At 44.2% G+C, this 12,457-nt stretch overlaps 1 protein-coding gene across 1 annotated transcript; it reads right to left on the minus strand.

Moving 5' to 3' along the window:
* Window positions 1-8,862: 8,862 nt before the first annotated feature.
* ID3 (inhibitor of DNA binding 3) lies at window positions 8,863-10,988 on the minus strand. Its single transcript, XM_063954658.1, has 3 exons — window positions 10,438-10,988; window positions 10,193-10,259; window positions 8,863-9,582 (listed from the first exon to the last, which is right to left on the minus strand). Exons 1-2 carry the CDS (start codon window positions 10,747-10,749, stop codon window positions 10,206-10,208), a joined length of 366 nt encoding a protein of 121 aa, XP_063810728.1. The 5' UTR covers window positions 10,750-10,988; the 3' UTR covers window positions 8,863-9,582; window positions 10,193-10,205.
* Between the last annotated feature and the right edge of the window lie 1,469 nt (window positions 10,989-12,457).

The following is a 12,457-nucleotide window of genomic DNA, read 5'->3' on the forward strand; positions in this document are numbered from 1 at the left end:
TGACGCTGAGCCGGGAGATGGGGAGTAGGAGCGCCACCTGGCAGGGGGAGGCGTAAACTGTTCTGAATTGGAGCCAGGAGAAGGAGCCTCGAACCGGCACAGCATTAAAAAAATGACCGGGCACCCTTAGTAGCCCGGCGCCCTGCGCGGCCGCTCTAGTCGAACGTGCCTAGAGCCGGCACTGATGGGTGGTAGAGAAGGGTGACCACATGGGAGGGAAACAAAGAAAGTGAGAATGTGGTGATATTCCAAATGTCAGAGCATAATTACCAAGTTTCTATTTATTAATGTGATTCTGTTACTGCAAAACATTGCGCTTATTTTGTGTACATCTGGTTCCAACAAAAAGGTGTACAGATGTAAAGCAAAAAGTTTATCTTGTGAAGTAATTACATTTTTCATATACTTTAATACTAATACTGAGACCTTTAAGTTAATACCCTGCCTTCTCAAAAGACATGAAAGCGATAAGAATAGAGAGCAGCCTGGTGTTTGTAGTCAAGTAAAGTATATTGGTGTTTATTTAGCAATAATCGCTATATTATCTCGAATATTATCGGACAAGGGGGGTCATTCCGAGTTGATCGCACGGTAGCAGTTTTTTGCAGCCGTGCGATCAGATAGTCGCCGCCTATGGGGGAGTGTATTTTAGCTTAGCAAGTGTGCGATCGCTTGTGCAGGGGAGCTGTGCAAAAAGTTTTTGTTCAGTTTCTGAGTAGCTCTGAACTTACTCAGCCACTGCGATCACTTCAGCCTGTCAGGTCACGGAATTGACATCAGACACCCTCCCTGCAAACACCTGGACACGCCTGCGTTATACATGGCACTCCCAGAAAATGGTCAGTTGCCACCCAGAAACGCCTTCTTGCTGTCAATCACCTTGCGATCGCTTTCTTCGTAAGGTCCCATGCTGGCCAGCATTTCCTATCGCCGGGCAGCATCGCGCCTGCGCATTGCGGTCGTGGCGCATGCGCAGTTCAGACCCGATCGCACCGTGGCAAAAAACTGCAGCTTGTGATCGGGTCGGAATGACCCCAATATTATGATTATTACCATCAATTTTTCACTTATTTTATGCTGCTATGCAGCAACAATCTTTACAGGGACAGCGGATGTGTTATCACCCTGTCCCTGCTAAGTCCCAAGCTGCTTCGTTTTCATATGGAGGGCACCCTCTCCCAGTTCTTTGCTACTGCTGCTGCTGCTGCTGCTGCTAATGAGTTAGGTAGGGGAAAGCACACTGTAACGGCAGACAGCGTCCCCTTTTTACACATTAAGGCAGACAGCGTCCCCTTTTTATATATTACAGCAGACAGCGTCCCCTTTTTACACATTAAGGCAGACAGCGTCCCCTTTTTATATATTACAGCAGACAGCGTCCCCTTTTTACACATTAAGGCAGACAGCGTCCCCTTTTTATATATTACAGCAGGCAGCGTCCCCTTTTAACACATTACGGCAGACAGCGTCCCCTTTTTACACATTACGGCACACAGCGTGCCCTTTTTACACATTACGGCAGACAGCGTGCCCTTTTTACACATTACAGCAGACAGTCCCCCTTTTTACACATTACAACAGACAGCGTCCCCCTTTTTACACATTACAGCAGACAGCGTCCCCCTTTTTACACATTACGGCAGACAGTGTCCCCCTTTTTACACATTACGGCAGACAGCGTCCCCCTTATTACACATTACGGCAGACAGCGTCCCCCTTTTTACACATTACGGCAGACAGCGTCCCCTTTTTACACATTACGGCAGACAGCATCCCCCTTTTTTACACATTACGACAGACAGCGTCCCCCTTTTTACACATTACAGCAGACAGCGTCCCCCTTTTTACACATAACGGCAGACAAGAAAGAAAGAAAGAATTATACTTACTCTCTCCGCTGGCAGTCAGGCTCCTCGGTGCAGCTTCTGGCTGAGATCCCGGGCAGGGGAGAAGGAGCAGGAGGAGGGAAGTGGAGGAGGGAGCCGCAGCAGCGCTGTGTAATTGGTTGAGGCGCTGCTGCAGCTGTCCCTGTCCTTCACTATAGGCTGTTCTCTGCTGCTGTGAATGCTGGGATGCGCTTCCCAGCATTCACCGCGTCGGAGAACAGCCTATGGTGAGGGAAAGGGACAGCAGCAGCCGCGCCTCCACCAATTACACAGCGCTGCTGCGGCTCCCTCCTCCACCTCCCTCCTCCTCCTTCTCCCCCGTGGCTCATAATATGAGTGTCCATATATATGTTACATTTTTAAGTTATTGAGTAACGTTTTTCTGCTTGCTGCATGCTGCGTGCTCTAAAGCGCCTTAAGTCCTGTTGGAAAAAATAAATATTTTTTTTATTATTATTAAAGAGCAATAGCTTGCTCTCTGCAATGAGATGTTGTAGGAGTTATCTTCTCCATTAACCCTTTCTTACATAGTTGTGACACTTAAATCATTTGGAATTGTTTGTTAAAGCATGATTTAAGTAAAATTGGCCTTCCTAAATAGGGGATACATATGATATCATACATATGATATCCCGGAGGATGGAACGCCGGCGGTCATATGACCAACATTGGCATCCGGAAGCACAGAGTCCCCACCCCAACCCTAACCCTGCCCGGTGGTGCCTAAACCTAACCCCCTCTTACCGCAGCCTAACCCTAACCGTTCCTTCCCTGCATCCTAGCCCTAACCGTGCAGATCAGTGGGAAGATACATGCAGAGAGCTCTCTATTGATCAGCATGGCCACACCCATTGCATTATATGTTGGAACTGGGTGGTCTTCAGTATGCCGACTGACGGGATCCCGGCGCACAGTATACCGGCGCCGGGATCCCGACAGCCGGCATACCGACACTTATTCTCCCTCGTGGGGGTCCACGACCCCCCTGGAGGGAGAATAAAATAGTGTGGCGCGCGTAAAGCGTGGCGAGCGCAGCGAGCCCGCATGGGGCTCATTTGCGCTCGCCACACTGTCGGTAAGCCGGCGGTCGGGCTCCCGGCGCCGGTATGCTGGTCGCCGGGAGCCCGACTGCCGGCATATCGTAGTGAACCCGTTGGAACTATAAGGCTGGGTATATGCAGCACAAACACCCACTTTGCCATTGCGATAAGCAAGTGGTGAGTAAGGCTTTAATGGGGCAAACTCATCACGGGGACAGCTTTTATTGGATGTGCTGTCCCAGTATTACTTCAGAGGTAAATTGCCCTGTTTTCAAAATAAGCAGCAGCGATAACAGATTAATTATACCCCTTTCAGACCACCAGCTATGAACACAGGTTATTGGCAAATGTGTTTCCCGTTCACTGTGTGTTGACGGATGGTGCTTGGAGATCATGTGATCTCGTGTTCAACCCGGTTAGCTGTGCGGTGTGAACAGGAGCCGGGTTGATGCGACCTGTTTCCTGTTAACTGTGTGTTGATGGGCAGTGCTTAGATATCATGTGATCTCCAAGCGCTGTCCCCGCCGCTTCGCTGCTGACATCACCAACCCAGCAATATTCCGGGTTGCTTACAGTGGTGGCAGGGCGCCCGAGTTGGGGCGCACACTGGGAGCTCCCGTGTCAGGCTCCCGGGTGCAACCTGCCTCAGGCAGTCTGAAAGGGGTATTAAAGAGTTTTTTTCTGAAACCCTTATTAAAGAGGTACCTATGTACTTGAAAAGTCTTTGCAGTTGCCAGTATAAAGGTGCATATACACCAATGTTTTCTTACGATTTTGACAATATAGTAAAAATCGTAAGAAAAGTTATTTATTTATTTATTAACAGTTTCTTATATAGCACAGCATATTCCGTTACGCTTTACAATTAGAACAACAGTAATAGAACAAAACTAGGTAAAAACAGACAGACATAGAGGTCAGAAGGCCCTGCTCGCAAGCTTACAATCTATAGAAGTTAGCACATAGCACACCATGTGTACACAGCTTGCGAAACCGTTTCCCATCTCCCGCGGGGTCGGTATCGCACAAAAATAGACTGTGCAGACAAGGCAATTTTAACTATATTGTGTACAATCTAGTACATAGTATAGTCAAAATTGTCACTTAGTCAAAATCGCACATAGTCAAAATCGCAAGTGTAGATAGTCAATATCAGTGGTTCAGGGCTCCGGGGAGTTCAAGGGAAATCTCAAAGTCACTTAGTCATTACCTCACCATGTGTATGCACCTTAAAGGGCAGTACACATGGGCAGAGATGTGTGCTGAGCGATCTAGCATAGACCGCTCCGCACACATCTCTCCCCGCGCTCAGCACAGCGTGATGTCTGCTGAGCGAGGGGGAGGGGGGTCGCTTATTTCACCCAGCGGGTGAAATGAGCGATGTGCTAGATCTTGCCTGCATGCAGGCCAATGTAGCACCGGGGCCGCGCATCGCTATCGCTGTGGGGTTTACACCCGGAGAGATCCGTGCTTAACTTTTAAGCAGATTGCTTAGCTTTTAAGCACGGATCTCTCCGTATGTAACCCCCTTAAAGGGCTGTACTGACGGGGAGATTTCCCCAGAGATGTGTGCTGCTGAGCGATCTAACACAGACCGCTCAGCACACATCTCTCCCCCCGCTCAGCACAGCGCGATGTGCTGAGAGAGGGGGGGACGGACACGGGGTCCGCTCATTTCACCCAGCGGTGAAATGATCGACCTGCTAGATTGTGTCTGCATGCAGGCCAATCTAGCACCGGTGATAGCGATGCGCGGCTGTCGCCGGCATCCCTACACACGGAGCGATGTTCTAAGCAATCTAGTCAGATTGCTTAGAAATTAGCTGAACATCGCTCCGTGTGTACCCCCCTTAAGACTCTCTTACTGTGAAGTGTTGGCTACCAAAGAGGGATCCTAAGGAGCAATCTTCAAAAAAAAATGAAAAAAAAAAAATGCACTTGTAGCCTATAGGCATTTTGGTAACATGTAGTCCCCACTGTAAGGTTTGGGGACTGCAGTATCTTGTGTTATGGTGCCCATACACTTGTGCGATGCCCCGCGACGCAACATCGCGGGGCATTGCACCGGCAGTTTAGGTGCGATGAAATCGCACCTGAACTTCCAAAGTGATTATCATGCGATCATGTGATAGATCACATGGTAATCACGTGATTGGCACGTCACCGCCGAGAGGGCCGCTCCCGGCGGGTGCCCATTGCACATCACAGTGCGATATATAGCATGTGTTTTTAAAAACACATGCGATCGCACTGCGATTTGATAAATATTAAGTGCAGCACATACTATCTTGAGACGTGGGATTCGACCGGAGAGCCCGCGCATCGCGTCGAAAGGTACCTAAAATGTGCATACAATCCTTCGATTTCTCTCACAGATGCGGTCAAAATCGAAGGTTAGCATCGATTATCTCACAAGTGTATGGGCACCAATAATTTGCTTAACACAGGAGATATATCTGATATATTTGGCATTTGTTAAATTGCAGGGTTACTAAATTTGGGTGGTCTTCAGGTTGCCGACTGTCGGGATCCCGCCGCCCAGTATACCGGCGCCGGAATCCCGACAGCCGGCATACTGACAGATTTTCTCATTCGTGGGGGTCCACGACCCCCCTGGAGGGAGAATAAATAGCTAGGTGCGCGCCACCGTGCCCGCAGCGTGGCGAGCGCAGCGAGCCCGCAAGGGGCTCATTTGCGCTCGTCACGCTGTCGGTATGCCGGCGGTCGGGCTCCCGGCGCCGGTATGCTGGTCGCCGAGAGCCCGGCCGCCGGCATACCATACTACACCCATTAAATTTATGTGGATGTTTTTTAGTGGGTAATTTGATTTAATAAATAGGACCCACATATATTCCCTACTTAATTTCACCATTATAACCATTTATCTCCACGGTAACATTAGTTAGATAGATAGATAGATAGATAGATAGATAGATAGATAGATAGATAGATAGATAGATAGATAGATAGTATTATTACACGCCTGTATACACACTGAGTAAAGACTAATAAACGTAGAAAAAAAAAATCATGTTGCTAGGGTGAACTGTGCAAATAATGTATAGGAAACATCTGCATGGGATGTGAAGTTAATGAACATAGTTGTATTTTATAGCACTACACCTATCTGTAAAGGATGTCTTTAATGCATTGTGCTGGTGCTGGTGATCTAGATAGGATGCAATTAAAATGTACAGCCACATGTGCACATGGGATTGTAATAGATGTACAGCTTACACACATTTTTGGACGGGTGCAGTCATTGCCCTGTGTAGCAGAGTACGGGGGAGGGTGGATTGTGTTTAGGAAGTGAGGGAGTGTACGAGCCACTGAATAGATGCAAATGGAGACAGATGAGGGGGGAGAGGGGAGGAGGGAGGCCAGCAGTCAGACAGGCTGGCGCCAGGAGACACCTGCGGGTCCCAAAACAATGACAATGCCAGGTGAAGAATTCCTAAAACATCCCCCTACCTCTCTTACTAATCACAGCTGATTACAGCTGCACAGACCCCCCTCCTCTTCAGCTTTCTCTTTCCCCCCCTGCTCACAAAGGGCCAGGGAATCCTATTATCTTAAGGGAAAAAACTACAACTGCTATATGCCTGGTAATAGGATCACAAGACTCTGTAACCCAGGCGATCCTCGCCATTGATGCACATTGAAAGTCATCGTCTTTTGCCACTACACATCTTGCAACATTTGTATAAGAGCAGCTTTCTTCTTCCTTTCCATTGTCAGACATTAGCAGACATTATTACTTTATAGATCAGTACAATACAGGTTACACTTGTTTACAGTAAGTAACCTATCAGAAAGGTACTCAGTCGTACTAATTTGTTTATATAATGATTCATTTGCAAGTATTCATTAAAACGATGATAGAGGTAATGATAAATGATCATCAGAATAATGAGATTATACAGTGATCGTGGACCTGTCATGCGTTATCATATTAGCAGTGATACAGGACATATAATAGCACATTGGGCCTGTAATATATGATATGTTCCCGTTCTCACTGTAATGGAAATAAATAATATCACCTGGCACATGTGGCTGGATTATGGTTCTCACTGTGTCTGTGAAGAATAGAGAGACAGATATGTGCTGACCACATGCACAAACTAGCGGGACATATTTTATTAATTAAGTTTGATTGTTTCCTAACCCAAAGCTGTTATGTATGAAGTGTGAAGAGAGATAGAAACGTTCAATATCACCTCCCATTAACTAGTTATTTGCTGACAATTCCTTCACCTGAATAATTTAGTAGAAACATGTGGGATGCATACAAAAAAAAAATAGATTAATCCTTAAAAATGCCTGGAATGTTATGGGAGTCCAGAATAATACAGATCCCCAAATTCCTATAACTGCAGTATTCCATGTATTTATCAGCCCATACATGTAATGTTACATTATACTATAAACTTCTGCAAACAAAATACATGAAGGCGTATCTATCTATCTATCTATCTATCTAATATCTCCATGGAACCTCTGATGTGATTAGATTTTCCACCACCAGTACAAGGGTAACGTATGCCACATATATTGACTGTTATAAGGTCATCTAAAACAAATGATAGCTAATGGTGGCTAATTTTTAAATGGATTGTAGCTGTCATGGGGAATGGTCTGTAAGTAGATTCTGTGTTTATTTGTGCCTCATAAATATGCACAATATAAAAACATCTAATGTGTACTACTATTTCTTTAGTCAGATGTGACAGCACCTAAGTGATGTACAATAGGGAGGCTATTATTGGTTCTAGAGTATTTCCATGATTTGAATAAAGCAAATTTTAGGGCAGTAGTGGAATAAGAAAGCATGATCAATAATCAAAAGTCGACATTTTCACTTTTGGTTCCACTGTGGTAATAGCAGATGTTAGCCAAATTAGAAAAGGTTGAAGTCTAGTAGATTAAACAAACATTTAGATAATGGGGTTTTATTTTCCCAAAGAGAACACTTGTTTTTTACTAAGCAGTATCACACAACCTTTGCCAACTAGCATCAGCAGGCTCATAGCACTATATTTTGATTTGAATATATATATATATATATATATATATATATATATATATATAATTGACACATATATTTGTAGAATGATTTGTGATAGTCATTCAGAGGTAGACATGTGGCTACTCTCATCTGTTATTAAACTACAAGTACCAGCTTAACCTGCCAGAATCCAATTTGATATGGGATTCATAGTTCTATGGTAGCTAGAGGGCCATAGGTTAACCAAAGCATGGTTACCTGGTATATTTAAAGTTTGTATTAAAGTAAATACAGGGCTGAGGCCCATTTAGAATAATCTAACCATTAGTTTATATCAGGGATAAAATGAAAAAAATAACTATGCCCACTAGTCAATATCTTTTAAGATGCCAGAGAAATGGTGGGAGCTGAGGCTGGGAGTTATTAAGGGCAGTATATTTATCAATGCTTAACGAGTGATAAAATTGTGAGAGATAAAGTAAAACCAATCAGCTACCATGATTTTTAAAATATAGCCTCTAAAATATAAAAGGTAGGAGCTGATTAGCTAGTACTTTATCTCTCACAACTTTATCTCTCAGAGCTTTGATAAATACCCCCCTAGGTGATACTAATGGGGTGATCAAATCACACACTACTTTATGAAGACAAACAACCCATGTGCTGCTCCTAATTAGTTATATGTGGTACTAATGAGGTTATGGCAATACAAACGCTGTTTATACTGACAACCCCTGTACCGCTCTATGCAGTGATAATGTTGTGTGTTATACTATATACAGAAAAAGAGGGTGGGGGACCAATTGCAAGGTGGACAGTGACCCACTTACACCAGGGCAGTTATGTTTTATGTGAACAAACCACCAGTCATAGTAATGAAATGTGCAAGCCTGCCCTTTATACTCTTGTCAAAACAATAAATAAACCATTGTTAAAAATAAGGTTTTGTTTATTATTTACATACACAAAATAACAACTTTTATAAAAAGTTTTCTTTTCTAACAGAAGAAACTGTGCAGTTCCAACAGATTATTCTCTACTTTAGAGAGTGGGATACTCTGGGGTCAGTACCACAGATTAAGGCTTTTATGTCCTCGCAGAATAGAAGGAGAGTTCCACATGAAGGCATAAAGTGTAATTTACAAAAATATACAGCTCTTAATGCAAGAGTTACCATTATTTTTCCAGTAACAGAAATTCAAGTTCCTAATGAAAATATAGAAAACAGTATATTTGAACTAGGCAATGATGGCTTTTTGGTCCATAGTGTGAATAGGAATGTAAAAAAAAAAAAAGAAAAGAAAATATTTAAAAACACTTGAGCAATGCAGTGAGAAATATAGACACCTTTCCTAAATCAAATTCTAACATTGCAGCCAGTCACACTTGAGATTGATGGATTGGTTCTAGGATATGAAAAAAATATATATAATTTTAACATTATTTCAGTTTGAGTTGAATCAGTAAAATAAAATATATCTATTTGGTCTTTAAAAGGGATTTTTCAATGTAAAATCAGAGTCTTTTCAATATAAAACTATGAGATTCTTCTTGATTGTTGGATCTTGAAGGGTTAAATTCTTGCAAGTTGAATTCTGTTGCTTCATGGAAAGAAGTTTTTTTTTTCTTTTTCACGAGTTTCCCACACCTGCAGAAGGAGAAATATGCATGTATGTAAGTGTGAGTCACAGGGAGGGAGGAGGAGGGCAGACTGAGTGGCGCCGGAGAGGAAGCCGCTAGCCCCGCCCCCGCTAGGCCTGATAGCATCAGCCTGTGCTAGTGACAGCTGCCCTGATTCCTATGCTTAGCTCGGTGAGTATACAGTATACTTCACTATACAGAGACCGCCTTATAGAAACAATGTATCACCTTTCTCAGTTTAAAAAAAACTAACTATATACATTATAGCAAATTGTCTACAAATATGGTAATGGCTGATAAGTAATAAAAAAGAAAAAGCATCACTATCGTCTCTAACTTATGCGTGGGTCTGGCTTCCAAATAATTGTGACGCCTGTCTCAGCCTGTAATGTAACACAGGGGTAGGCAACATGTGACACTCCAGCTGCTGCGGCACTACAGATCCCAGCATGGCTTGTTACAGTTTTAGCATGCCAAAACAGAAAAACTGTGTCAGGGTATGCTGGGATGTATAGTTCCACAGCAGCTGGAATGCCACAGAGTGCTTACCCAGGAGTAGGAATCAGCCTGGCTATAGGGCATATGGATAGATAGTAAGGAAGGAAACAGGGACTTACCATGACAGGTGAGTCAGTGGCAGATACTGGCATCTCCTTTCGTTGACATTTCTGAGAAATCAGACTTCTGCAAAAGGGAAAACACGTACTGTCAGCATCATATGCAAGAAAAGTTCCACACTGCACTAGGGAAACGTAACCAAAGCGATGTGAGGGCATGGGATGAGGTTACGGGAGATACGGATTAGGAGTATGGCCATGTTAAATCAGGGGCAAATTATGCTAGTAGTCTGGTCATTACTTACTTGTAAGGAGAGAATGGTGCTGCTAACGCTGTGTTGCTGCTCCTCGCCCAACACTATCTGGAGGTCGAAGATGTAGTCAATAACGTGTTGCAGGATCTCTACTTGGCTGAGTTTGCTGCCTTGGGGTATCCCAGGGACCAGCTCCCGGAGCTTGGAGTAGCAGTCATTCATATCATAGAGAAGACCCATCGGCTCGTCAACGCCTGGTCCCTTGTGGCTACTACTCCTGGCGATGCTCAGACTCTGCTCCGACAGGCAGCAGACAGCCTGGTAGCAGCTGGCCATTGATCTCACAGGGCTGATGGCTTTCATGGCTGGAGAGGCTTCTTCAGGACGCAGATCAATAACGGAGTGATGCCGGGCAAGTGGGAGCTTGTAGCGCGTGTAGCCCTGAGGTGCTCCGAGACCACTGTTACCCTGCAGAGGACAGGAAGATCTTCTGGAGCTCCAATGAAGGACACTACTGCTGCTGCTGCGACTTACAAGAGAGCAATAACTGTCAAAGCGTAATCAGTCCTGAGGCTGGCTGTGTGTGTTTGTCAGCGCCGCTGCCTCACATTCCTATATATAGGCGCACTCCCCACCTCCCTCCTCCCTGCAAAGCTGCCCCTTCTCTCCACCCCACTGCTTCATAATATTGAGATAACAGCTGGTTGAACACTTTAAAACAGCTTATCCCGATTCCTGGGGACTGGAGCCAGTGACATTAATGTCACCGAGAGAGGGATAGTAGAGGACCGGGGGGTTTACACCGCGTTTTATTAGATTCCCAACATTGTAATCCCACCCAAACAAGAAATAAATCACACGTTCCCTACAAGATATCCCTATATACAAAGAGTTATTACATTTCAGGCTTTATCACACACACATGTACACAGCGTGTGTCTATATATATAGATAGATAGATAAATAAATAAATAAATAAATAGAGATAGATAGATAGATAGATAGATAGATAGATAGATAGATAGATAGATAGATAGATAGATAGATAGATAGAGATATACACACTTTGCCACGTTAGGGTATATTTAAAAGTGAAGTATTTACAGTGTGTTTGTTTTTAAATTCAAATATCAATTATGGATAAATAATGAAAAATATACCGATCTACTGATATTTATTTTTCCAGCCTTTGCAATATTTTAATACACATGTGTAATTATGCGTGCATTTATTTCCACAGTTGACTTCTGCTTTTAATCTGTTTCTTTAGTGTAAACTCCATTTTCCTTACCCCCCTTCTCCTCTCCCACATCACCCCCTCCCTCCCTCCCTGACCTCCAGACTTTCTGGCGTCAGGAATATTATCCTGTGACCAAGGAGGGAAGAGGCTGGGAACTGAATGAGCAAAACAGACAGGCTGGCTATGATGGGGGTAATGTGAGTGTGCTGCTATTTATTTATATAGCACACTTATGTTATGGAATTTAAAGTGTATAAGTTATTTATAAGTTGAAACTTATTTTTTTTCTTGTTGTCACCCAATATTTGTTAACATCCCAGTTATTACAGAATAAGCACCGATAAATAAAAGTTACTTATATTCGTTGATCTTAATAACGCATGTGCTATGTGTTGAATTACTGCATATTTAATAATTGACATAGTTATAGATGAAATAGACATTTTTAGGCTACAGGCGTGTGTTTACACATAGATCTATTTTATGCAGACTGACATGCATACACAATGTACCCTGCCCTGCATAGCAGCAGTGTCTGTGTGTACACAGGTTTGTATGTGCACATTGCACTCCCCCCTCCCTGTTCCGAGTCCTGCAGACAGCCTGGCGCCAGTCCGTGATGTCACATCCCCGCTCCCCCTCCCTCCGGGGGACGCGTCTCCATTGGCAACCGCTCCGCCGCAGCCCGGCCAGCTAGAAGAGAGCGGTGGGCGTGGCTAGTGTCAAACAGCTGCAGCTGTGGAACCCTCCTTAAAGGAGAACATCACCTACAGCCGTTCCCAGGATATCAGACCTGTAACATCGTTAACTGTAGCCACACAAGAGTACACA

Source organism: Pseudophryne corroboree, chromosome 2, assembly GCF_028390025.1.
Source record: "Pseudophryne corroboree isolate aPseCor3 chromosome 2, aPseCor3.hap2, whole genome shotgun sequence".
In the NCBI taxonomy this organism is placed as follows: Eukaryota; Metazoa; Chordata; class Amphibia; order Anura; family Myobatrachidae; genus Pseudophryne; species Pseudophryne corroboree.

Bases quoted from the DNA above. Each gene is read 5' to 3' on its own strand.
- ID3 (XM_063954658.1), bottom strand. From the start codon at position 10,749: ATGAAAGCCATCAGCCCTGTGAGATCAATGGCCAGCTGCTACCAGGCT. The intron at 10,260-10,437 runs GTAAGTAATGAC...TCCCTTTTGCAG, and splicing joins GCACCATTCTCTCCTTACAA to AAGTCTGATTTCTCAGAAAT.